Below are 27634 nucleotides of genomic sequence, written 5' to 3' on the forward strand. Positions count from 1 at the left end.
GGCAGCTCGCCAGAGCCTGCAGCACCCAGCCCGCTGCAGCAGCTGCCGCCGGGGCTGGGCGTGGTGTTTGCAGTGATCTGGAGGGGGAGGGCAGCGAGGCCGGGCTGACGCTCCGCTCACATATCCCATGATGCTGCCGCCTCCTCCTCTCGGCGGCCAGGGTGTTGCAGCCAGCAGAGCCACTGCAGCCCCTGCCGCGTAGTGCCAAGGCTGGGCTGCAGGATCCGGGCGCGGCGCGCTCTCCAGCCACAGGCAGCCGAGCGGTATCGCCATGACGGCCTCCATGAGGCAGCGGTTTGAGAAGTTCCTCCACGAGAAGAACTGCATGACCAGCCTGCTGGAGAAGATCGAGAGCAAGACGGGGGTGAGCAGATCCTACATCGCCATCGGTGAGTGCTTGCCGCGGGCTTGCCGCCGCTGCGGGTCCGTGGGGGAAGCCCGGCCCTAGGGCGGGAGCTGGGATCGGTGCCGTGCTCTGGGTTATGTAACGGGGTTTGGGGGAGGCGGCGGTATGTCCGGGATTGGGTGTCTCTGGCAGCTGAGGAGCGACAGCAATGTTGTGCTCTCCAGTTACACCAGCCCAACTCCTCCTCTTCCCCCCGTTACTGCTCCCCGGCCTTCGTCTTGTGGCCATTTCTGCTGCAGGGACGCTCCTGAGCCGCACTGTGCATTGCCCTGCCCCTCCCCGCAGATCGCCGAGAGAGAGACCCTTCCCCCCCTTCCCTCGTGCATGGCATCTGATCCCGGGCGTGTGCAGGGGAGGAAAGAGGAGAGCGAGCGAGTTACTCTCGGGAGGTGGAAATTGACTAGCCAGCGAGGCTGACGTGTCGGGTTTGCTTCCTGCCCTGATGTACCCCTTCAGTGTCACAGGTCGGGAGCGGCCCCACCGGCTGGCTTTTTTTTGGGGGGGGAGGGAGGAGGGCTGGTAATAGGCGATTGGGGCTTCGGGGAGCGAGGAGCTGACTCGTTAGTTTGGTTTCCTTTCCACCACAACCGTCAAGGACACGCCCCATCTATCTATAGCTGGTCTCTTTCCCCTTTCTAATGCGCTCTCTGCTTTCTCCCTGGGTAGCTATCATTGGCGTGCTGGCCGTGTACCTTGTGATCGGCTATGGAGCATCGCTACTGTGCAACCTGATTGGATTCGGTTATCCTGCCTACATCTCGTAAGTGCTTCAAACGCACCCTACCGGCACAGTGCTCTCCCCGCACAAACCATCTGAAAGGGGAGGCCTGGAGCACCTTTCTGGAGTGAGATGTGTTCCATTCTTGTTATTCCTTCTGTGGGATAATTCGCATGCAATTCAGTGTTTGTAGCATTTCAAACTTATGGTGGTTTGGAGATGGTCATTGTTTTCTCCTAATTGAGTTTGAGACAGTCTGTTGGATGAATGTGTGCTAGTGAAATGTGCAGATGGTGAAGCTTCCCAAGGGCCTTATGTTCACAGCTTGCCAAAACATTGCCTGTGGGGCTCTTTTAAAAACAAAAAAAACAAAAAAAAAAGTGTTTATGGATTTTTGCCTATGAGAATAGAGTTCCTCCCTACAAGGTGAAAAGTTAGTCATTAGATGCTTATATTTGTAGAACTGTGTTAAAGCTAGCCCTTGGTATAGATTCATTATAGCTGGTATAAATTATGATTCTTAAGTTTTAATTAAGTTAAAGACTCACCACTTTGGAACCAAAGTGGGCAGATGTTGTTGCAAAACAAATGAACAATGCGGAGTAAGACTGGTGACTACTGCACAGTTTAGGCTCTGCCCAGAAAGCTAATAAAGGGTTGGAATTCCGGAAACATACATGGGATCAAATATCAGTTGGACAGGGAGGCTAGTGCCTGTGGCTTTAAATATAATTCCATGACTTCTTGTCTTTTCTGTCGTGAATGTTAGCTGATTTTATTTTATCTTTTTTGTATTATTGAAAAGTTATGATAAAACATTAACATACTACCTTATACATTACTTGTTCAGGATCAGTATAATAGTCAAAGAGTGTGGCTTAAAAATTCTAGCTTGCTGGCTAGGAGGATTTCCTCTTGAACATGCTAGAAAAGGTGGCCAAATTTCTAAATGTCTATCCCTCTTTTTGGTGCTTCTCTTGTGTGAGCTGTTCCGTTATAAGAACAATCTGTCTTACTAGTTATCCCTCAATTCCACAGAAGGAAGGAGGTACATTTTTTCCAATTTTAGTGGGTATTTTAAAATATTTTTGTAAATGACCATTGTGAAATTACACTATTAGGATTAAGCTCTTCATAGTGCCTCTGATTGGCATACTCTTGAATTGTATCGTTCCTCTGAATATTTTTAGTTTATGGTAATGGGTTAACTCAATTGAGTTTATATGATTAAAATGGAAATATGAAAATTTGTCATTCTCTACCCTCCGCCCCCTCCATTCCTGAAGATTTTTTTTTTTTTGCATGTACTAGATGGCAAAGTATTAAGATGTTAGGAAACCTTAATGCTTAAAAACCTGTTCTTATTATGTTCCAGCTTTTGGTTTTGGAAGTCTGATGCCTTTATGAAAGGTTGAATCATATGTTGCATTTGTTTCTAGTGATGAGAAAAATATCCAATATTGTAACAATAGGAATTAAGTCTGATACGGATATTTTAGTTTAGGATACACTTCGAGATATTCATTAGGGCAGTGATCTAGTATAACCATATAACCTAGGCCATGATAAAATAGCAATGTATAAACGATCTGAGAATAGATCCCCGTTTAAGGAGGCTTCCTTGCTTTAAAATGACTTTGCTGTGGAAGATGCTAGAAAAAAGAAGTAGGAATAGCAACTGGAAGTAAATGAGAGGGAGAGAGGGAGAGGGAAAGGGAGGGAGGGGGGGTTAAAATATTTTGAAAAATCCACAAGACAATATGGGGAGGCAGTCTGACTGCCTTTGCTGCAGAGCAAGTTCAATCTGTTACCTTTTACAAACAATATATTAGGTTTTATTTTTTCTATTTTTAAAGCTATTTCCTGTTAGGGACAGAATACAAATATTGTGAAAGTTCTTGGAAATGTATGCAAAAACTTCCAAATCTGTTCATAAAATGGCAGTTTTTCTAACAGTATTTATGTGCTTTCAAAAATCTGATGTTTGCCTTTCACGCAAAAGTGCTTGTGTTTTTAAATATAGTGAACAGCATTTGTAAGTGTGCTGTCCATGGCCAGCATATGGCCTGCACCTCACTGGTTTGCAAGAGAAAATGCAAACTATATTGCAATGTTTGTTTTTTCTCTTGACTATTCTGACATCTTGAAAGTTAGCTCAGTTTCACACTGTTAGTGGTTTAATGCTACATTCTTGAAACAATGTATGGCCATTATTCTTATGAAAAAGCCTAATTGAATTACAAAATTATTAGGTAAGTTCATAGATGATAGGTCCTATTAAGGCAAGACAGTCAAGGATGCAACCCCATGCTCTGGGTCTCCCTAAACCTGAGGGTATATCTGCACTGCAGTTAGATACCCACAGCTGGCCTATTCCAGCTGACTCAGGCATGTTAGGCTAAGGAACCCTGTAATTGTGTTGTAAACATTTGGATTCTCCCAACTTACGGGGTTCCTAGAGCCCTGGCTCCAACCCAAGCCCAAACATCTGCAACACAATTAAATATCCCTTTAGCCTAAGCCCTGCACGCCTAAAGCAGAACAACTACAGTAAAACTCCATTGTCCGGCATCCAATGCTCCAGCACTCCTGATGGTCCAGCACCAGCAGGAACCCGGAAGTGCTCTGCGCAGCTGGACAATTGGAGCTGCTCTTCGCCCTGCTTCCCTGATTCAGCCGCTACTGAAACTGAGTCAGCCTGGAGTCAGCCGCTGATCAGTTTCAGCAGCGTCTGACTTGGGGACGCCTGGGGCAGAGCAGCTGGGGTGCTGCCTGGTTGGTCCCGTAGTGCTGCTCCTCGGTGCTGTGGGACCAACCCGGCAGCACCCAGCTGCTCTGTCCCAGGCATCCCCAAGAGCAGCTGGGGTGCTGCCGGATTGTTGGTCTTGCAGTGCCAAGGGGTGGCGCTACCGGACCAACTGGACAGCACCCCAGCTGCTCTGCCTCAGGCGTCCCCGATTCAGCCGCTGCTGAAAATGACCAGCACCGGCTGAATCGGGGACGCCTGAGGCAGAGCCGGACTATCGGAAGGGGGGGCTATGAGGGTCTAGGGTGGCATCCCCCTACCCCACCCCAGACCCCTCATAGCCCCCCCTTCCGATAGTCTGGCATATTTGATAATCTGGCACCCCCTGGGTCCTAACAGTGCCGGATTATCGGAAGCTTACTGTACTTTACAACTGAAGTACACCAATACATTAAGGCTACGTCTACACTGCGCATTCTTGTGCAAGAAGATGTGCAAATGAGGCACGGCGATGAATATCGCCTTGCCTCTTTGCATACCTAATGAGACACCATTTTTGTGCAAGGGGCTTTTGCGCAAGAAGGAGCTGTCTACACTGCTCCTTGCGCAAAAATCCTCTCTTGTGCAGGAGCCGTTCTGCCGCTTATTTCAGGAAGAACGGCTCCTGTGCAAGAGGGGTAGACTGCTCCTTCTTGTGCAAAAGCCCATTGTGCAAAATGGTGGCTCATTAGGTACGCAAATTAGGCGCAGCGATATGGGAAGCAACTGTCTAGAAAGGAGTACAGCAGAAAGGGATCTGGGGGTTATAGTGGACCACAAACTGAATATGAGTCAGCAGTGTGACGCTGTTGCAAAAAAAGCAAACGTAATTCTGGGATGCATTAACAGGTGTGTTGTGAGCAAGGCACAAAAAGTCATTCTTCTGCTCTACTCTGCACTAGATAGGCCTCAGTTGGAGTATTGTGTCCAGTTCTGGGCACCGCATTTCAAGAAACATATGGAGAAATTGGAGAGGGTCCAGAGAAGAGCCACAAGAATGATTAAAGGTCTAGACAACATGACCTATGAAGGAAGGCTGAAAAAATTGGGTTTGTTTAGTTTAGAAAAGAGAAGATTGAGGGGGGACATAATAGCAGTTTTCAGGTATCTAAAAGGGTGTCATAAGGAGGAGGGAGAAAACTTGTTTATCTTGGCCTCTGAGGATAGAACAAGAAGCAATGGGCTTAAACTGCAGCAAGGGAGGTTTAGGTTGGACATTAAGAAAAAGTTCCTAGCTGTCAGGGTAGTCAAACACTGGAATAAGTTGCCCAGGGAGTTTGTAGAATCTCCATCTCTGGAGATATTTAAGAGTAGGTTAGATAAATGTCTATCAGGGATGGTCTAGACAGTATTTGGTCCTGCCATGAGGGCAGGAGACTGGGCTCGATGACCTCTAGAGGTACCTTTCAGTCCTAATATTCTATGATTATATGATATTCATTGCTGCGCCTCATTTGCATATCTTCTTCTGCAAGAATGCGCAGTACAGATGTAGCTTAAGAGAAATATAATGTAGCTAAAAGGCATTTTAGATTGTAAGCTCTTTGGGACAGGTATCTTCTTTTTTTGTTCGGTTTGTGCAGCCCTTAGCATAGTAAGGTCACTGTAATTATTCAGCATTTTTGTAACACAAATATATGCTTGATATTCATTCTCTAAGATCTCTTGGTGAAAAAGTAGATTTTTTTTCTCTTGGAACTCAATTCATAACAAATATCCACATGGGAGTTGTGACTGGCACGTTTTCTAAGATTAGTTGTCACATTGTATATGTCAGAATCAAATCATTTTATGCATGTGGGCAGCATTTGTTTTTATGGACACTTTTTAACAGCATTCATCACTATAGAATGTAAGTTTTTTGAATGCATCTTTTGGTATGTAAGTATTCAGATATGAGTGCATGGAGAATTACTGCAGGCTGATATCCAAAAACTGATGCTGAGCTTTGTTCAGTGACTCAGAAGAAAGACCTCTTTTCACATTCTTTCAGAGGCAAATAGTGGCAAATCAGATGTGTTCAGTGGCTTGGGGGTTTATTGTTTATTTCCTTCCCTTCTGAATGTAACTTACCCTCTTTTGCTTTCTTCTAGGTAAAGTGAATACAGCTATTTATTTGTGGGGAGAGGGGAGTACAAAAATTCCCAATTCATTGGGCTAAGATCAGGGATGGGCAATAATTTTTGGTGGGAGGCCACTCCAAGATTTTGGTAAGTGGTCAAGGGCCACACTTTTCTGTGGGTTTAGGATCTAGGTTGGAGGTGGGGTGCACAGGGTAAGGGACTGGGGTACAGGAGATTGGGTTGAGGAGGGGGTTGTGACCTGAGTCAGGGGATTGTGGTGTAGGGTCAAGGAGGGACTATGGATGCAGGAAAGGATTCTGGCCTGGGGAAGGCATGAAGGAGGGGGTACAGGGTCTGTGAGGGAGCTATCACTTGGTGTAGGGGGTACAGAGAGTTTGGATGGTGATCTAGGGGAGAGAGTTGGAGTGCAGGAAGGGTTGGGGTACCAGAGGCAGACACTGGCTGGGATGAGTTTACCTAAGTGTCTCCTTGCCAGCAGGCTGCAGCACCTCCAAGGCAAGCAGGGCTCCCTGCCTGCTGCAGCCCTAGCCTGCTCCCTCCATGTGGCTCTCCGCTTCAGGTGAGGGAAGAGACTGCGCTGCCCCAGTCTCTCAGGCCAATCTCTCAGCTTCAATTGGCTGGCTGTTTCCAGCCATCTGAGAGATTGGCTGAAGTCAGTTCTTCTTGACCGATTGTTTCTGGCCAATAGGAGTTGAGGATTGTGCTGGGGATGGGGAGATGCTCTGCAGGGAGGGGGAGACTTTGTACAGAGAGCCACAGGGATTGTGTTTTTAAACTGCGGCAGCGTGGCTTCTGGCAGGGTGGCTGGATCCAGTGTGGTAGCAGGCCGGATCTGGCCCCTGGGCCATATTTTGCTTAGCCCTGGCTAAGGTGGTCCCTTGGATGATGTCGATGCTTTGAAAAGTATCTTATGGCTAACCTGTCCACTATCTTGTGTTTTCAGTAAACTGTGTTGAATATACAAACATCCCTGATCAGGGGGCTACATGCCAAAGCTTAATGTTTTAAAAATTAACTGTCCATGAATGTATATATTGCAGTATACTTATCTGTTACCAGAGTCTTATTTCTTGGACGCTAAAAAGATATTCTGTGGAACAACCTACATCATTGTATGTTAAAAACACATTTTAACATGTACGTCTATAAGTTAGACTTTGTTTCATGTTGAATAGGTACTTACAATTTCATGCTACAGGGTCTTTCTGATCATAAGAAATTTCTGTAAGGATAAACTGCTTCTTGCTAATTTAATGTTGCTTAATTTTACTGCATAACTAATTGGACCTTCTTGAGAGCAATGCACATATTAATTTGAGTATGCTGAATAGTATAATAATACTAGCGAAATCTACCTTACAGGGGTTGGATAGAAAAATCCTGCTGTTCACTAAAAACATCTCTTGTGACACTAACTACATTTTTTAAGTAAGACTGAAAGCTGTGGCTCACATGTGAGATGAGAGAATAAAGTGAACTAAATTCAGCATATTGTCACATGGTCTTCATGTGACTGTTATCAAAGCAGTTATCTACATCGGAAAAATGGTTCAGATCTTAGAAGGTGAAGAGGAAAAACAAACTTTTCCCCGTTAGTTTTTTTTCTAGGCCAAAGTGGGTCTGAGTTTAATTTTCATGGGTTGTCTAGTTTTCTCATTTAAAATTACATTTAATAAGGTATTTACGCAAACTGTTTCAAAACTATGCTTTCTTCCTTGGCTGTTCGTTCATGTGATGAGCATGTTGGCCATGTGTATTGCTAGCCATGTGGACCAGAGACCATGTGAGGTTCTCATCTCCAACCCAGTCTACAGCAAGCAAATTGAGAAGTTAACGATTAAGTATATTCCATCTCTAACTTCTGAGATAGTTGATCTTAATGTTGGGTTGCTTCCTGTGACAACCACAGTTCTTCCTCTTTCTTAAAAGCAAACAGCAGACACACGCACACATTGACTGCCTAAAATTAGTCAGTTTCAAAATGCAAGTTTGAAAGTAGCTGTGCATCATTACACAATCCCCCTACCAATTTGTATGGTTTTACAATTAATTGTATTTTTCTGTTAAGTTTTCTCTTTCTTGTTTGTGTTGGCCTTTCATTTTCACTCTATATCTCATTTCTCCTTTTACATGAATGTCACAAAGTAAACTAAGGGGTAGAAGAAGGAGAATCTGTTTTTTTCCAGTTAATCTAAAATCACTGTAATGGAAAAGTAGTATAATTTTGTAATAATAGCAAGTAACAATTTTCAAGGAGTCTGATTTTTTTTTTTTAATTTTAAGTTAGTGACATCCCTATATGTGTATGTTTATGTAAGCTATGGTGCCATCAGCAACCTGTTTTATTTTATGTTTTTGCTACCTGAGGAAGATTATTTTGTGTAAACTTTATTCCTTTTATGTGTTATGATCAAGGACCCAAATCCTGCTGGTTTTTGTGGCATAACTAAGGGCATGTCTACACTGGCAAGTTTTGTCATAAAAAAAAACCCTTCTTGTGACACAAAATCAATAGCGTTCACACTGCAACACAACAAAAATAATGAAAAACACCCAGTTTTGGCGACAAACTTCCACTTATGTGAGGGACTCTTTTTCTGTCCCCTCTCCTGTTGATAATCTTGCATTGTGTACTACAAAAGGAAGCTTTTTTTGCCTTTATTTAACTCCAGGATTTTTCTCACAATGCCCAAGTAGCCACTCTGGACAGCACTTTGAGATCTGCTGCCAGGTAAATAGCAGTTTGCTCCTCCTTCATGCAAACCCCAGGAACTTCAAATTCCATTTTCTGCTGGTTGGCTTGGCACTGAGTGCTCTAATGGCTTCTTCCCAGCTGATAATGGCTGGCTGTCATTCCAAATGCTCTTGTGCTTGGACCACTACCACGGAGCTTTTGGATCGCAGCAGTGTATAAGGAGAGAAGTCTTTGCAATCCGAGCTGAAAGTGACCCATAGGAAACAGAATACCGATGGCCACGTTTCTCAATTCTTGTGTGTGATCAGGACACACCAAAGTGCAGAGAAAAGATAAAGTAGCTGAGGCAGTCATACTATAAACAATGTCGTTCTGGTGCTGCACTCAAGACATGCCGTTTTTATAAAAAGCTGGATGCAATCTTTGGTGGAAACCCCACTTCCACCACTTAGAGCCCTGTGGATTCTTTGGAGGCATGGATTCATCAGAAAGAGGACTTAACCTGGAAGAAGAAATTATAGATGAAGAGATGGGGCTCACAGCAGTGTCGCCTGATGTGGCAGGCAGCCAAGAACTGTTTTCAAGTGCATGGTGAGTCTCAGCAACAGCTTGAGGTGGAGCAGGAACAAGGGAAGAGAGGCAGAGTAAGAGGCTCTACGTTGGGGATTGCAGTACGTGAGAGGTCACAAACGAAGGGCGGTAGCTGTGTTTCTGTGAGCTGGCATAGTTAGACATTATGTCCAATCAGGCTGTTGATGCACCAAGATGTCAGTTGAATCCTAAAGAGAGATGCTTTAGAAACTTTTGGCTGAGGTATTTATTTTCTCTCACAGATTCTGTGGCAGTGCTGCTGTGTCCTGTCTCTCCCTACCCCCTGCTATGATATTCTCCCATATCGTTCTTCAGTCAGTACTGAAGGAACCAAAGCGGCATGTAAAGAGCAAAGCAACTACTGTTAGCATCCAGAAACAGAGCCCAAGTTTCGCTACTTGCCCTCGGGAGTGAGATATCAGAGTGATGCCAGCCTGTGGACAAGTGAGGCATCATTACAATTATTTCCATGCATATCTGCTGCACAAGACAGGGGTGTATTTTCTTATGTGCCAGTGTGTACACCCTTAATTTCCTTCTTTACCTTTCCTAAAACTCACCGGCTGTGTCTACATTGGCATCCCTTTCCGGAAAAGGGATGCTAATGAGACACTTCGGAATTGCAAATCCGCGGGGGATTTAAATATCCCCCGCGGCACTTGAATTTACATGGCTGCCACTTTTTTCCGGCTCAGGGTTTTTGCCGGAGAAAAGCGCCAGTCTAGACGCGATTCTCCGGAAAATAAACCCTTTTCCGAAGGATCCCTTATTCCTACTAGGGATCCTCCGGAAAAGGGCTTATTTTCCGGAGAATCGCGTCTAGACTGGCGCTTTTCTCCGGCAAAAACCTCGAGCCGGAAAAAAGCGGCAGCCATGTAAATGCAAGTGCGGCGGGGGATATTTAAATCCCCCGCGGATTTGCAATTCCGAAGTGTCTCATTAGCATCCCTTTTCCGGAAAGGGATGCCAATGTAGACACAGCCACCGTGTTTACAGTGCCTGCAAAGATGTGTGTCTCTCGTGGGTCACTGGAAAGTGGCAGCATATGTTGAAAGGTGCTTTTGAGTGAAATGTTTCAACCTGAAGCAGGAATTTTCCAGTCCCTCTTTCATTACATTCTGTGTTGCAGAGGAGGCCTTGAGAACTCAGAAAAACTTCTCCCACTGACAGACTGTGTCAACTGAGGAGGAGACAGAGGCAGAATAGGTAGGAAATTGTGAGGGAGGTTTTGATCCATTCCAGAAAGGGAGGAGAGATGGGAAACAGAAAGGAGATGCCACTGACCAGATGATCAAAGTTATGGAGGAGCAAACAGAGATGCTGAAGTGTTTAACCAAAATGCAGAGTGACCAGAAGTGGCATCAACCTCCCTTGCAACAAATATAAAATTCTTTGTCCAGCAACCCACCCTCTACATTCTCTCACTCTTCACAGTCTGGGAATGCACAATTTCCACCGCACTTGATTCCCTATCAGAATTGTGACTCTGCCAGTTGTGAGACTTTTCCCTAACCTAAATTCTCCTTTACCAGTAAACAGTCATCCTTGGTGTGTGACTGTCATTTGCAGTGATTGATAAAGGTAAACATTATTAATGGAACACTGATTTTATTTTCTGATTCACAACTGAAACCAATTGCTCAGGCCATAGTGAAGGCTGTTACATCTCTTTCTTTCATAGGAATGTGTTACTCTGAATGAAGAGTAGGATGCAGCTGAGAATCCATCCCAAAAGAAACATTTAAGAACTCCTCATTGGCAGAGTGGTTCCTCAAAGCTTCCTTGATGTTAATGGCAGCCCTGTGAGTTCCTCTGATAGCCCTAGAGTCTGGCCGCTCAAATTGAGCGCTCAAGTGCTATGCCTCAGTACTCCACACATTAACAAACATTTCACCCTTATTTTCATGCAGATTATGGAAACAACATGGGGCTATCATCATGGGGATATGATCCTCCATCAGGTCCAGCCTGCCGTAGACACACCTCTATTTCCCTTTCAATCTACCAAAGGCACAATCCACTACCATGGAGCATAGGCTCAGACTATTGTTGAACTGCTCCTTGATACTATCCAGATGCCTCCTGTAAGGCTGCATGACGCAGGGCTGTAAGGGGTGAGCCAGGTCAATCAGGATCACTATGGGCATTTCCACATCCCACACTATAATTTTGTGGGCTGGAAAGAAAGCCCCTGCCTGCAGCTTTCTGTACAGTTCAGTGTTTGTGAAGATGCGTCTTCATTCTTTCCAGACCATCATGCATTTATATCTGTGAAATGCCTATGGTGATACACAAACATCTGAAGCACCATTGAGAAGTATCCCTTCTGGTTGATGATGCATTCTGGGGCAAGGTGGGCTGATGCTACAATTGAACGTGTGTGCCATCAATTGCCCCACTTGGTTAGGTAAACCCATTTCTGCAAAGGTCCAATCGTGGTCATCCACATTTCCCAGAATCACAGTCCTCTGCAGCAAAATGTGACCTCCCCTTCCCAAATTGATTTGAAACAGAATTGTAGCAATCAGGAGTTGCCAATTTCCAGACAGCAATTGCCACGGGTGTCCTTGTGCCACAATTCAAGGGCCAGCTCAGCACACAGCTCCAGGAAGGTGGCTTTGCACTTCCTAAAATTGTGGCCACTGGTCTTCATCCCACACTCGCATGGGAGTGCAATCACACCATTCAGTGCTGGTTTCCCTAGCCCGAAAGTAACGATCTGTCCTGCACAGATGCTCTGTGACAGACAAATGCAATGCCAGGTTGCTGCTGTGCATGTCACTCAGTGTTGCAGGCAGACAACCCTTCTTCCTCTGTCCTGTAATTTCAACAGTAGCTCTGCTGCAGTGTGTGATGGCCTTACAACATTCAACTCAGCATAGGAGAGAAATGTGGCATGCATGATTTCTCATAGCTGATACTGGAGTGCACAGCAAAGACTGGCAGTTTAATAAATAGCGTGAAGGAGCCAGAAGCCGCTGGAGGGCTAGGAAACAAAGTGCCCGATGAGACACTTTTCACATTCCCAAGATGCTCTGCGTTCCATTCCACATACCTACAGTTCCTAGTGAAAGATGTCGGTAGGCACTGTGGGATGCATATCCACATTGCGTTGTACAGTCTGTTGATGAAGGAGCTAGACATGTGGTTATGCTCTGTTGACAGAGGGAGCTAGCATAAACGTGCTTTGGGAACTTTTTTTGTGACTTTTATGTGTTAACATTAATTGCCAAAACTTTGCAGTGTAGACATGTCCTTAGAAACAAACCTTTTATTTCCAACCGGCTTTAAGTGTACAGAATGGAATATACAGACTACTAAAAGAGGGGGCAAAAGTCAATATTAGAAAACCTGTTTGTTGGCAGTGATTAAATAATGCTGTTAATATTTTCTATGCTCTCCTATGCATTCCAGAACATTAGCCTGTTAAATGTACCCACTCTCATAACCATTGATAGAGAACCACCTACCAAAAAAAAATGTATACTTAAAAAATTGCTAGCTGTGCATGTGTCTTAAAATATAGATATACTTAATAATGGAACAGACAATGTCTTCAGTGATTAAGAAAAGCATCTGAAACATTTTTTAATATGCTTGCTGCTTTTTGTAATTGCTAAAAAAATAAGGTCACTTAGGCAGTTGCACTGCTTCAACTCTTAGGGTGTGTCAAGACTACAGGGCTTTGTCAACGGAGCCATGTAAACTAGTTTACTCAACATAGTCAATGAAGCGGGAATCTAAATAATCCCCGCTTCATTAAAATAAAAATGGCCGCCACGCTGTGCCAACAATCAGCTGATCCGGCTCAGCGCGGCAGTCTAGACGCAGATCAGTCGACAAGGGAAGCCTTTGTCGACTGCTCGCTTATGCCTCGTGAAACTGCTCCCTTATGCCTCGACAAGGCTTCCCTTGTTGACCGATCCGCGTCTAGACTGCCGCTCTGCAGGATCAGCTGATTGTCAGTGTGGTGGCCATTTTTATTTTAATGAAGTGGGGATTATTTAAATCCCTGCTTCATTGACTGTCGGGTAAACTAGTTTACAGGGCTCTGTTGACGGAGCCATGTAGTGTAGACACACCCTTAGTGGTAATGTCAAAAAGCAGAAACAGTTAAGCTAAAGCAGAGTTTAATTATTAATTTATGCTGTTAATATTTTGATCAAACAACATTTTTGCTACATAGGAAGAACACTAACAGAATCAATACTCATGTAATGAGAGGCAGCATAGTGGATTGTGTTTAGAGATTGGGAACCATAAATTGAGTTCTAATTCCAGCACTGTCACTTGAGCATGGAGCATATCATTTAAGCTCCTTTGACTCTATTTCCCATTTCTAAAAGGGGATGATACTTTTCCTAAATTCATTGGTATTGTGGCAACCATTCAGCATTTTGAAAACATAAAGCATTTAGATAATAGGGACGTGAACAGTAGTTGGCAGCTTTGCAAGGAGGAGGGGGAGGCTGCCAGCTCCTAAGATAACCATTAGGACAAGTTGGCTATAACTTGGTGAGAATAGCTTATTTTTTCAAATGCTAAAGCAGCCGTGGCCAACCCGAGGCTTGGGAGTCGCATGTGGCTCTTCTTCCCCTCACCCCCCGGGTGTGTCTTGTGATCCCCCCGTGGCTTGAAAGCCGCCCCCCCCAAAAACACCCCTCTCTTCCCAGCTCCCTGTGCTGACCTGGGCAGGGGAGCCGTCTGGCGCAGCCATGAAAGCTGCAAAAATAAAGATGGTGACAGGCGGTGGAAGCCTGCTGTGGCCAAAAAGCCTCAAAACGCATTTAAATGCAGTTTTTTAAAGGGGCAGAACCTTTTTTAGAGGGTGTTGTGTTGGGTTTTTTTGCTTTGCCAAACGCGACCTGCGGCTCCTTTAGGGGCAGTCTCCCCCCCCCCCTTTTTTTTAAACAACTTTGCCCCGGCTCTTTGCACTGGATCCATTGCTATCTTGGCTCTTTGCCCAGAATGGGTTGGCCACCCCTGGGCTAAAGCCTGAGATATAAAAAGATCCAAAAGCTCAAAAGACCCTAGAAAAGGGAAAGGTATATTGCATGAGCTGAGAGAATGGGGTGGTCTGGATGTTCAGAGAAAGAAGACATACAGAACAAACTTTTTCTCCCTGCCACAGATGGAATTAGCTGCTGAAGTGAACTGAGACTGTGCAAGTGGGCCTCTCTTTACCCCTTGCTTGAATAAAATATATGCTTTGTTTTGAGGAAGCTATTCATGTTGCTGCAAATGTGCTGCCACAGGTAGTATTTTATACCAGTAACAGCTGCCAGACTGATCAATGGCCAAGAATTTTGTCTTTAGGTTTTTTAATAACTATAATGTGCTTGCTGATTTTTGAATGTGAAGCTTTTTGTGAGCTCTCTCATAGTGGAGTGTATTTTAAAATGGTGGAAAATCTTGTGCCAAAAATGGATCTACACTTGAGATTTGTCTTGGCAGATGGGGTGTTTAGAGTTTGCCTGTATGGCAGGTCACAACTCCAAATATTTGCCCCTTCTAACCACCCTAGCTTGCAGCTATAAATTGACATCAGCGGAGATGATACATTTCATCCATTTCCCTCACAACAGTATATTAATAAAGAATAATACTATATACATATTAGAGACAAATGTATTTGGTACTTACTCTCAGCTGGCGTGTTGCACGATACCTTAGAAAGGGTGACAGGTATCTCTAAAATGATGGCAGATGCCATCTTTTTTTTTTTCTTCCTCAGTGGACTTCGTCCCATAGCATCTAAATAGGACAGCTTCAGAACAGGGTTGTTATGGTTTTTGCTGTGCATATAACTCTACCTGTGAACTGAATGTTGTCAGCTGATCAATAGACAAATACTAAGGATTCACAGTTAATCTCTGTAACTAGCGCATGGTTCTGGGCATCTAGGTTAGTCCAGAGCTGTTGGATACATTCACACAGCCTTATTTTGCTTACTGTATTTGCACTTGCCTGTGTATCTGGGGACATATCCCAGGGCTCCTAGTAATGAGAAACAGCCTAAGATTCTCTCCTCCCCTCCCCCCACCCCCCCAGTCTGTTTTGAATTAAGGGAAAAGTTGTGCGTCCTTTAGTAGGGAATTGTAGGAAGGCTATGGGAGGATTACTTACACTAGAGTGATTTTTTTTTTTTGTTGCTTGCATCCTTTCTGCAAAGTGGGTCGGTTTTAGCTCAAGTTAAAGCAGAGTCTGAGGAAATTAAGCTAACTTTGGGGTTAACTCACTTCCAGACCTAGGGGAGAGGTAATTTTGCTGCCCTGCTTGGACAGTAACTGGAGAGGGGAAGAGTTAAGGTTAAATCTGAGTAAGAGCTCAGGTTAACTGCACAATGTAGATACACCAGAAAGTTGGGTAACAAACCCCTCCTTTGATTGTACATAACCATAAAAAGTTGTCTTGTTTTATAAAGCCAAATATCCCACTTATTACTCATAATTGTGGGGTTTATCTATATGCCTCTATTTCATGTTCATCGTTGCCAATGTACAGCACAGGCATTAACACAAAACATTTGTTCTTAGGAACAAGTGCTTGCTTTCAGCTTTGGTGCAAGGTTGGTGTGGTGGGAAGTACTCTTCTCCCATCAACACCATTTTCAAAGGATTCCTACATTTGTAGTACAGTTTGGGAGAGACTGAGTTTCTCAATACTCCCATCTTCAAGCATTCTAGTTGAGGTTAGCTTAAAAACATAATTTAAAAAACCCCGTTGGATAAAATTTTATTTTCCATGTAGTTTGAGTTTTTGTAAAGGTTCATGTTTTTCATGCTCTTATTTGAAAGCAGCAGGGCTAGAATTTTACTCTTTCCTCTCCCTGCCTTAAAAATAAATGCCTTAATTTCTCATATGATCGATTGCATAATTCCAGGATCTCAGGCTTTAAGAGAAATACCTGGATATCTCAAGACTCATGATATAAAATCACGGTGTTGGCAACGCTGTGCTAACGTCCAAGAAAATCAACTGCTTTATTGAGAGTCTGAGCTCCTTGGAGCAAGGACTGCCTCATCCTGTTTGTTTGTGAAGCACCTAGCACCTCATGGATGCTACCCAAAAACAAATGTTTAGAGAAAAGTGGCCCCCCAGCTTTGTGGCCTAGGCCGTGGTCTGAACTCTTTCTGGCCCTTGAGCTGGGGACTGGCTCCGTTATGGGCAGACTCGTTCTTCCACACATACCGTGTGTACTCCTCCCACTTCAAATGGCACTTGGCAGCCCCTTTGTTTAACTCTTGCTATTTGACCAAACTAGAGCTAATCCAAATATAATTTTGCTTTGTCAGCTATTCATTCATTTTTGGTGTCTCCCTCACTTCTTGGATTTCACATTTCTGTTCTGTTCTCTTCTATTCCTTCAGCTTTCTGTGTGCAATAGTTTCTTCCTGAGCCTGTAGCATGCCTCAAAATTGCTAACAATTAAACAGTTGATTGCTTTAGCACAAATATCCAGTTGGTGTGCTTATCCCACAATCTCAAATGTCCATTTCTAATGTAAATGCAACTATAGAAGAATTTCCAGACTGCAACACTAAAGTGGTGCAAAAACTTTGCCACGATTTTAGGTCCCTTTTTGGCATTAAACTTGCGGAAGGCTTTGCCCTTAGACCGTTCATCAATGCAGTTCTTTTCTCCTCCCTCTCCTATCTGTCACTGCTCCACATCCCCCCCACTCCAAGGAGTGTAATTATGGTGCAGCAGTGGAGTGGAAATGCAATCCTTAACAGCACTCTTTGACAAACCTGTTCTTCCAGTTGCTTTGCCTGCATAGTGGCTTGAGCACCACAACTGTGCTGGGTGGGTCATGGCAGGCATATTCTGTTAATAGCCAATTGTAGGATCTCAGAAAAGTTGAGGATGTTTATTCTGTCCAGATAATGAACAAGTTAAATCGATATCTTTGTGCCATACTGTGCTTCAAGATAATTTGGTTAAACAGTTAAGTCAACCGGGGAGGGTTTTTCCATTGTTTATTCTAACCCGTAAACCCTGTCACATTATTGATTTTTTTTTTTAAACTTGTAGAACCAGGATCTGAAGCACTATAAGGCATTTAGCATTTCATAAAACAGAGGTGGTATTCAAAGGCAGAACTGTCAATAGCCATGAATTACAGGGGTCAGTAAGCATTACAGACGTTTAAGAGAAAACCTCATGCAACTGATTCTCCTCTCACTCTCAGCTCAATAACAAACAATAGTAGGAATTGTATATGGAAAATTACAAACCAAATTGGGTAAGTACTAGGGGGGTAAGAGTGTAGCCATTTAAACAGGTAATCAGTTACCCAAACTGTTACATGCATCTCCCAAGGAACCAGCTGCTGCTTAAAAGCCAGCTACAGGTGCATACCAGCTCCTAGTAAGCTGATTGCTCCCCTATGCTGTTGCCTCTGATACAGAGGCAGCAGGTGGGAGCCAGAACATGTGGGAGCTGTCTTAAAACCACCTTCACAAATTGTGTATCTGTTAACCTGGGTTATCTAATAACAACTCCGTCTTTGGAACTTCCCTCTAACTTGCCTGAAATAATAACACTTCATAGGAGTTCTCTGTAACACATAGGATTCTTGGATCGCCACACTCTCCTCAGTAGCTGACCCTCTGATGTAAAGACATAAACTCCAGGTTATTATGGTTTGGGTCAAACTGCATATCCAGTTTCTCAAGCACTGTGTAGTAGTTGCTTGCCCTCCATCTAGAACTTCTTTCCACATATTACAGAAACTCTAGATTGCACTCTCTAGAAAATTCAAGGCCTATAAGATTCAATATTTACAACACTTAGGGTGCATCTACACTGCAGGGCTTAACTTGAAATAAGCTTCGCAAATTGAGCTACGTCAATTGCGTATCTTATTTCGAAATACCTTATTTTGAAATAGGGAGCACCTGCACAGCACTCATTTCAAAATAGAGCACTCTTCCTCCTACTTCTCTTACTCCTTGTACAGTGTGGGTTACGGGAGCTGGAGTAAAGTTCTCAGGGTGCCAGTATTTCGACATTATTTTGAAATAACTGCCTGCTGTGTAGATGCGGAATAACTTATTTCAAAATAACACTAATTATTCCAAAATAATGTTGCTGTGTAGAAGAACCCTTAGATGCTCAGATCCAATTTAAAATAAAGGTGATTAACTTTCTTCTCGGCCACAGAATAACAAGAGTGAGTTTCAGAGGGGTAGCCATGTTAGTCTGCATCTGCAAAAAACAGCAAGGAGTCCTATGGCACCTTAAAAACTAACAGACTTATTTGGGCATAAACTTGCATCTGACAAAGTGGTTTTTACCCATGAAAGCCTATGCCCAAATAAATCTTATTATTTTTTAAGTTATTTTTTGAAGAGTGCATTAGTTTATTTTATAGTCAGGCTGTTGTAAGACTTTCTTGAATCTACATGCTAATTTTCTAATGATAGCTAGTTTGTTTAAACCTTTATATTGCATTTCACTAGTAAATGGTGGGTTTTGATATAACATGAAGGTCAACAACATAACTTCATGATTTTGCCTCTAGTTATGTGAAATTTGGGTTTTGCTCATGCAGAATCATTGTATAGAAGAGTGCTAAAGTAATCATTGCACTTTAAAACTGTTAGGCCAGAGAGTTGGGCTTTGGTCTAGGGAACTAGTACAATAACATCAGTAGCTTTGCACAGATCTGCATTTTGGTTCTACTGTTTACACAAGGGATATGAAAGGCTAACCAGTAAATATCACCCTTAATGGGTGATGATTTCCGGTTCTCATTAACTGGTGGGGCCTGGAGCAGCTCCCTGCCTGCCGGGCAAGGGGCTGCTCCAATCCTGCGGAGGGCCCGCTATGGGCAGGAGGTGGCTCCAGTGTCTGGATCCTGGGTGCCCAACAGGGGAGCAGTCCTTACCTGTGGCAGGGGCGCTCCAGCCCCCTTTAATCAGTTAACCGGTTAATCATAAGGTTTAAGTGGTTAAGCAGTTAAAAGGGATTTTACATCCCTGGTTTAGACTGTAATATTTAGTATGCAGAGGAACTAGGTGCATTCCAATTGAGGGGGGCTAATCCCTGTGCTGCTTTATATGGAACCTGTGAGTAATTTACAGTGACAGGACACTGGGCTAGATGGACCTTTGGTCTGACACAGTGTGGCTGTTCTTGTGTTCCTATCTGGGCAAGTCCTCAGTGTGGAAAAAATTATTCATCTCATCCTCCCATGTAAATATTCACAGGCAAATCAAAGCGATCAGTCTCTCCACTATATCCTAACACATTTGGTACAGATCAGTGTATTTTGTAAATGAGGTGCTATTGCTGACCTACTCACCTATTATGCTTTCCTTTTCAGAATCAAGGCTATTGAAAGCCCCAACAAAGAAGACGACACACAGTGGCTGACCTATTGGGTTGTGTATGGCATCTTCAGCATAGCAGAATTCTTCTCTGACATCTTTCTGTCCTGGTTCCCTTTCTACTACATGCTGAAGGTTTGTTAGTTCAACCCTTTACCTTAAAATAAGAATTTCAGTATATTAGTGTAATATCTACTAAATAAGTAAATGGCAGTAAGATTCTCCATTACTGGGTCATAGTTAACTTTTAGACCGGGGTTCCCAAACTTTGACACGGGGATCAGTAAATCCATTCAAGAACTTTTGGGGGACTGGTAATGTTCATTTGCATATTCATTAGTCAAATGATGAATATTCAAATAAGTTGTTTCTGGTCCTCCCAAAACCCCCAGTGCCAGCTTTAGCAAAGCTTTTGATATGGTCACCCACAATATTCTTGCCAGCAAGTTAAGGAATATGGATTGGATAAATGGACTGTAAGACAGACAGAAAGCTGGTTAGACCAGGGTTTCCCAAACTTTTTACTTTAGTTGGAACCCTTTTTTTTTTCAGTACTGCTTTTTGCAGCCCAAAAATATAAACACATAAAAAACAAACTGAGAAAATACCAGACATATAACATGTCTGGTATTTTCTCATTAGGTAAGTTGTATTATTACTAGATGTATCAGTTTGTAGTTTCAAACTGCCTGGCTGGTAAATGTGCGCAGGCTGCATGAGTGTGTCTACCAGCCAGACAGTTTGCAACTACTTGAGGGGTGAGTGTTTGGGGGGGGGGGGATGACGGACGACAATAGAATCCCCAGGCTGGACTGATGCTTTGTGGCGGGGGCAACGGGGGCAGTGTCCCAAGATCTACATATGGCTGGGTCAGTTCCACTCCCCGCAGGCTGATTCATTCCTTCCCCCTGCTCCCCCCGCTGCGCCTCTGGCCAGTCCCACTTCCCCCAGCCCCCTCCTGGGCAGTCAATTCTCCCCCGCTTAGCCCCGCTGCCCGCGTCCAGCCCTCCTTCCGGCAGCCGCTTCTCTCTTTTCCCCCCCCCCCCCATCTTCCCCGGCCAGAACCCTGCCCCCAACCTCGCACCTCCCGGCAGCCCTGCTTCCACCGGCCCCCCAATCTCTCCAGCCTGCCCTGATTCCCCCATCCAGTGCTGCTTCCGGTGGCTAGCTCTCCCCTCCTCCTCACCCCCAGAATCCCCTGGCACCTGCACCCTCCTGGTGCCTCCCCCTTCCCTTACTGCACCTGCCACCTTTTCCCTTTTTCCCTGATACCCACCCTCTCACTGCTCTCTGCCCCATTCCCCTCCTGCTACTCTGTGCCCTCACACATGACTTGCTCCATCCTGGCCTTCCTCATGCCCACCCCTTCTTTCAAGCCTTCTCCTAGCACCTCGTCCTCCAGCCCCCAATGCCCTTCCCCTCTCCTCTCCCAGCATCACCGTGTGTCCCCTCCCACTGACACCTCCCTTCCTACCCTTTCCCTCATTGTCTGCACTTGTCTCTCTGGCATTTCTCTCTCTCTACTGCACCCTGTCCATTGGTGCCTTCTCCTTCCACCCCTCCCCCCCCCCCCCGCCGCCATCGCCGCTGCTGCCTCCTTGCCTCTGCCCAAGCCCGCCGCCACCGCCTCCCCTCCCCTCCCCGCCGCCCAAGCCCCTTCCCTCCTTTCTGCCTTCTACATTGCAGGGCTGGAGGCCGCGCTGAGGCCAAACCCGGAGCCAGTGTGGCCCCATCACGTGCCTCCGAAGAGTTTTAAAATTCTGGGCCGTGACATCACGTCATGCCCGGGCGTCCTCCCCGCCCACGTGCAATGCCGCACATAGGCAGCAGTAGGCGGTGAGGAGGAGCTGTACACGGTGGGGATGCTCTGGGGGCAGGGTGGGAGGACGCACGGGGGGGGGGAGGGGGGCGCGGTGCCGCTCCAGGCAGAGCTGGGGGAGAGACCCAGCTCCACATATTGGTGGAGCAGGGCCCCTAGCTCTGTAACTCACTGGCACTTCTGGGTTCAGGGGTCCGGGGCCCGAATCGGCCTAAGGCCGGCCCAGCCGGTAGCCACCAGACATGCTGAGGCCTGGTATTTTTTTTCCCGTGGCCAAGTACCGGGCCGCAGCCCGTAGTTTGGGAAATGCTGTTTTAGACTGATTAGTATAGCGATTTTCATTTTAACACACTGAGAGCAAACTGCAACGGTGACAGTTTCTTGAGGTTAGCGGGAGATGGAGGAAATTGGCAAGAGTTACTGTGAGGATGAGCACACAGCATGTGTAGCACAGGAAATCTGATTCTCTAACCAAAATTTAGCTAGACAAGGGGACTGTATACCGTGCTGTCAAGGGACTCAAGGCATTGGTCTCCACTTAAGGGATTAGCAGAAGTAACTCCAAAGACAGCAATAAAAAGTATAAATCCGGGGGGGAGAGGGAGGCGCTGGGATGAGAAGGAGAAGATACAGATTTGGAATATATGTGTCTTGTCTTTCTGAAAGAGCAGATCTGGAGCTACAGTACCTTGCCACTGAATTGTAGCACCTTGAATACTCAGCAGGCTGTAAATAATCAGCTACACTTTAACTACAGACTATAACTTCCCTAATATGCTTAAGGTTGTCTTTGCCAACAAAAATGTCATATATTTTTAGACTCTCAAACTGAATTTGTGTGTGTTCATTTCAATAGGCCATTTTTAAAAACACTTCTGGGTGGAGGAAGCTCTACTGGGCAATTGACTGCTATGTACTTTCTGTAGAGCCCTCATATAGGTGCTGGTGGGCAGGCAGTCCTGCTCAATCTTGGCTCCCGAACACTACCCCTGCTATGGTTCTGCAAGGAAAGTATTATTGCAGAGCTGCAGCTAGGATAGCTCCCAAGAGCCAGCTCGAGTTGGGACTGAGCCAGGCTGCCTTGACTGCTGGCTCCTAAAATACTCTTCATGCAGAGCTGCAATGGAGGGTAGTTGCTGGACGTGGTCCAAGCCAGGACTGAGTGCTTGCAGTGCTAACCCTTGTTAATTAATCATGTATTCAACAATTCTTTTGTCAAATACATGATTAACTTCTTTTCTTAACATCCCTAGACTGCAGAAAGATACAAGGTTTGATATTCTTTCCCAGAAAACACCTTATTTTAAAGACAAGTTTCTACACAAATCCCTCAGCTGAACTGTTCAGTTGATCCTGGCTAAAGATTCACAAGGAAACTGTTGTCCCTCTCTAAAAGGGCTATGCTTTTTCCTCGCAAGGAAGTTCATTTATGTAATGTTATGACTGTGCATTCATTGTAAAAAAAAAACTTTGGGGAGGGGATGTTGTGGGTTTTTTTTTTTTTAAATATACCAAGTTAACTAACCATGTAAAGTCCTTGTGGATATAAGACAATTAGTTTTTAATCTGTATGTCCCTAGTTGAAAAACTCCAGATGTAAGATATATAGTGGATCTTGGTGTGTGGGTAAGGTGCAAGGTGGTGTGGGGTTTTGTGCAGTAAAGTCTAAACCAAAGCCTCAAAAGATCAGGTTGTTCATTAGAAACATGGGAATTGGGAGAGCTTTGAAACTCTACTATAATTTTTTTTTACCTGAAGAAAAAGATTAAAGTTGTCTTATAACCCCTTTGATACTTTCCTAAGGATTATGTCACCATGACAACTTGATTATGAAGACTACAACAGAAGATTTACTCCCTCAAAATAACTGAAAAATTGATTAAAATGTACTTGGTTTCCTTGCCTTGTAATGATCAAACTCTTTTAGGCACTATCATGAAGAGAGCCATGTAACTACCAAAATGATAATTAGGTGTTTTTCCCTAATGGCCATTTCTTCACCAACCTCAGTAAAGAACAGCTATAACCATGTGATCTGTTGGAAAATTCAAAAGGAAATCTGAAGCGTAGCAAAGAAAATGGAGATGTGGCACAATCCTTTTATAAAGGACAAGATAAGCGCACAGTTAACTTGAAGCAATGTGTCAGTGTGATTTGGGTTTTGATATGGCTAGAGACCTCTTCAATGTTTTTAAAGAAATAAATAATACTGGGGATTGTGTGACTTTTTTTAAATAGTCTTTAACTTCGCAGATACAGATTAGAGGACAAGTGCTACTAATAATAGTAGAACCCAGAATTTCCTGGATGTGGTAAGATGACAGATTTTCTTCACTGAATAATTGATGAACCATCAAGAATTGATGCCATTTTAGATTTGATGTTGGTGAGCAGTGAGGATCTCCTAAAAGAACTGGTTGTAGAGGACAGCCTTGCTTTAAGGGAGCATGAGAACATTTATTTTAAACTAAAAGTGGAAGGATAAGCAAAGATAGATCTGCAGCTAGGGTCCTTGATTTTAAGAGAGCTAACTTGGGGGGGGGGATTAATTAGGGAAGTAAAGTTAACTGAACTCAAGGATCTGAATGTTCAGGAGGCTTTCACAAGCAAGGGGGAAAATCATAGGGAAGAGTTACAGAGCAATCTTTTCAAACAGGTGATTTTTTTTTTTAAGACAGACATTTTGCTATCCTTTTAAGAATGGAAGATGAGAGGGATTATCAAGGAAGGCTACCTCTTGAAGGTCAGAAAGTGTAGAGATAAAATGAAAAACTTCCAAAAGCCAAACAGAATTGGGCCTTGCAAAGGGAATTAAAACAAAATAGTAAAATTTAATTAAAACAAAATAGTAAAAATTGCAGGTTTAAGTTAGTATAGATGGTGAATTCTCTGTAACTTGAAGTCTTTAAACCACGATTTGAGGACTTCAGTAACCCAGCCCGAGGTTATGGAACAATAGAGGTTCTGTGGCCTGTGATGTGCAAGAGGTCAGACTAGATGATCATGATGGACCCTTTTGACAAAGTCTGAGTACACCGAAAACCTGTTTGTGAACAGTTAAAGAATATGATCTATCCCTCTTGTTCAGGAGTTTTCTAAAGCTCACTACCCTCCAGGTGTGCTGCTATAAAAAGATCTGTATTTGGCCCAGTTTGTGAATTCTAACCCCTTAATATCAGAGTTTCTATAATCTAGATAGGGTTGTTCCAACCACCAATTAAAATTGCCTGACACTTCCCATTAGAAAGCCCTACTTTGAGTTGGTTTATAACTTTACCAAATTTCAACTCTTGAGGCTGAAATTTCCCACACTGTGTGTCTGCCTCAAACTGAAATAAATAACCTTAAATTATAGCAAGGGAGGTTTAGGTTGGACATTAAGAAAAACTTTTAAACTCTCAGTCTAGTGAAGCACAGGAGTAACTTTCCTAGGGATGTTGGGGAATCTCCATCATTAGAGTTATTTAAGAGCAGGTTAGATAGACATGATCTGGATGGTGCTTGGGCTTGTCGTGAGTGAGGGGACTGGACTTGATTGTTTCTCAAGGTTCCTTCCAGTTCTGTGATTCTCCTGAATCTTATCCTTCCTCTCTTAATGCCAATCTTGATTTTGTTTTTTCTGTGCAGTGTGGTTTTCTGGTGTGGTGCATGGCTCCAAGCCCTTCCAATGGGGCAGAGTTGCTCTACAACCGAATTATCCGTCCTTTCTTCTTGAAGCATGAGGCTCAACTGGACAATGTAGTGAAGGATCTGAAAGATAAAGCTGCAGAAACTGCGGATGTCATTACTAAAGAAGGTGAGACCAAGAATGTAAACTTGACCTCAAGGACTGGGAATTTACCTTGACAATTTCAGGGCTGACACCTTTCAAACCATTTTTTTTTGTCTTAAAAGATGCTGATTTGGCAGGGGTTTGTTGGGGTGTGTATTGCTTTGGTTCTTGTAGTGAACTTCACTTAAGGCGAAAGTAACGGGGAGAGAGGACTTAGATGTAGAGAATACTTCTTTCATGTGTGTCCATGCTAAGCAACAGAACCCTTGAAGGACATTGCTTGTATGAAATGGTCCAGTTGTTTTGCTTGTCCATACAACTGCTTAGCATGCCCATAAAGTTGTGGTGTTAGGGAGAACACCACAGGGATAAACACTTCATTCAGCACATTGCACAAGGCAATCACTACAACTACAGGTATTGTAATGAATTCTGGGTCACCTGAAGTACTTAAGAATGTGGTGCTGTGGAAAAACTGGCAGATGTTTAATATGACGAATTGTTATTACTTGGAATTCAGCCCTTGAGGTGAAATAAGTGCCTGCATTTTTCCTCTCCCAGAAACCCCATATGCTCAATCCAACATTTTCTTTAATTAAACAGTGATTTACATCTCTGGAGAAAAGTGAAACCCCCATAGTGACTAGATGTACAATTGCTTGAGCTAAATGGTTTGGAGAGGCTGGCATGGAGGGAAGAAGGCTGGTGGCTGTTCAGTCCTTACTTAGCTCCCAAGAAAGCCAGGCAGGAAAACTGCTCTGTCAATGTCTCATGTAAAATACGGATAAATGGGGATGTAGCTGAACTTGGAGTGTTAGCGCCTTTCTCCCTTCAGATTTAGAATTTATTGAATAATTTTTGGAATTTTCTGAAAATTTGAAACGCTTTATTTAGTATTAAAATATCTTTGATTTCCTCGTTATTCTCTAATCCTTCAGTTGCCCTACCTGAATGTAAATGACTCATTCCTTATCTGTCGTTCCTATCCTTCCTGAGACAAACACCTCCCATTTGGTAAACTAGGTTTAAAGCACAGTAACTTCTTTCTAGGGATATAAGAATGTAGCCATTTAAATGGATAACTGATAAGCATTACCTTACCAGTTTACCAAATGGTTACATATGGCTCCAGGAGCAAGGTGACCGGTGGGAGCCAGTACATGCTGGGAGCCAGCTGGCTCCCAGGCCTGGCCAAAGAGTTTGTGGGGCTCAAGGTGGCATGTTGTGGTTGGCTGCATCCCATGGCCAGGCGGCTTCCAGCCAGGGCAGCAAGCGAGCAGCCAGGCAAGCGGGGGTAGGCGGGTGCCGGGCAGCGCAAGGCTCTGAAGGTGTGGGGCCCAATGCAACATCCTTGCTCGCCTTGTCATAAGCCCAAGTCTGTTGGCTCCTGACATGCACTGGCTCCCAGGGAGCCAGCTGCCACTTCACTCTGCTGCCTCTGTACCAGAAGCAGCAGCATGGGGTGGCAGGCAGGGGCACCGGTATGTGTGGGGAGCCTGCTTAAAAGCCAGTTCCCAGCATGCACTAGACCCCCCTGGTAGATTTTTATATCTCATCTGCAGTATATAGTGATTACCCAGGGTACTTATTTGTAACAGTATAGAAATTTAACACTTTTCCTCCCCTCCCTCTTCCAGCCAAGAAAGCTACAGTGAACTTACTGGGCGATGAGAAGAAAGGAATGTAAATGTTAGCAGGATGAAGAAAGATTCCCCCCCCCCCCCCCCATCTCCTTTATACAGCTTCATGTTACTGGAGACTGTGGTATAATAATTTTAATAATGTTGCCTTGGAAACATTTTTGATATATTAAAGGAACGTGCTGTAAGTGTGCTTATTTGATGTTGTCTGTATAGAAAGTAAGCACTTCCACTTAAATGCAGTGCAATGGGCATCATCTAAAGCTTACTGAAAACTTTTATCTTATTCATCTCCATGCAGGGGAAAGACCTTTCAGTAGTCTCTCATCTTGCCATGAACACAAATTTAAATAAAATATCTATCCCACAGACTCGGCACTTTAAAGTTTATTTGTGCATGCATTATCTGTATTTACCATTAACATTTAACTGGTTCTTCCTGTAATGTATCATTTTTGTATGCAAAAGTAATGTGTTTTACATGGATTTTCATGCTTGCATACATAAGAAATAATTATCAGAGGGAAGTGGCTTGAAATATGTTCCTCACTGGTGAAGCCAACTGCACTATGCATCTGGTCAGTCATGAAGATTCTATGTTGTTGCATGTACCACTTGTAACCTGAAGTATTTAGTACAAAGTGTGTGTGTTGAATATTAAATGGTAGTTCTTAAACAGAAAAGAGCTCAATAGTGCAAATGATCAGGCTTATACTGGTGGGAAGTTATTTGCCCCAGAAATGACCGCACTGAATAGTTAGTACAAATAGACTACAAAAGATTAACCCCT

General features: G+C 44.0%; 1 protein-coding gene across 2 annotated transcripts; it reads left to right on the forward strand.

Annotated features, from left to right (window-relative positions):
• REEP5 (receptor accessory protein 5) lies at nt 1-27215 on the forward strand. 2 transcript variants are annotated; one of them, XM_075932004.2, is made up of 5 exons: nt 1-389; nt 1073-1166; nt 19610-19748; nt 25060-25228; nt 26842-27215. In XM_075932004.2, the coding sequence occupies exons 1-5, from the start codon at nt 272-274 to the stop codon at nt 26889-26891; spliced, it is 570 nt and encodes a 189-aa protein (XP_075788119.1). In that variant the 5' UTR covers nt 1-271; the 3' UTR covers nt 26892-27215. The 2 variants fall into 2 exon arrangements, with proteins under 2 accessions (XP_075788119.1, XP_075788120.1); XM_075932005.2 differs by lacking the exon at nt 1-389 and adding an exon at nt 616-870.
• Nucleotides 27216-27634: the final 419 nt, after the last annotated feature.

The sequence above is a fragment of the Pelodiscus sinensis genome, chromosome 6 (genome assembly GCF_052426305.1).
Source record: "Pelodiscus sinensis isolate ZL-2025 chromosome 6, ASM5242630v1, whole genome shotgun sequence".
Lineage (NCBI taxonomy): Eukaryota > Metazoa > Chordata > Testudines > Trionychidae > Pelodiscus > Pelodiscus sinensis.

Bases quoted from the DNA above. Each gene is read 5' to 3' on its own strand.
- REEP5 (XM_075932004.2), top strand. From the start codon at position 272: ATGACGGCCTCCATGAGGCAGCGGTTTGAGAAGTTCCTCCACGAGAAG. The intron at 390-1,072 runs GTGAGTGCTTGC...CTCCCTGGGTAG, and splicing joins CAGATCCTACATCGCCATCG to CTATCATTGGCGTGCTGGCC. The intron at 1,167-19,609 runs GTAAGTGCTTCA...TTTCCTTTTCAG, and splicing joins GGTTATCCTGCCTACATCTC to AATCAAGGCTATTGAAAGCC.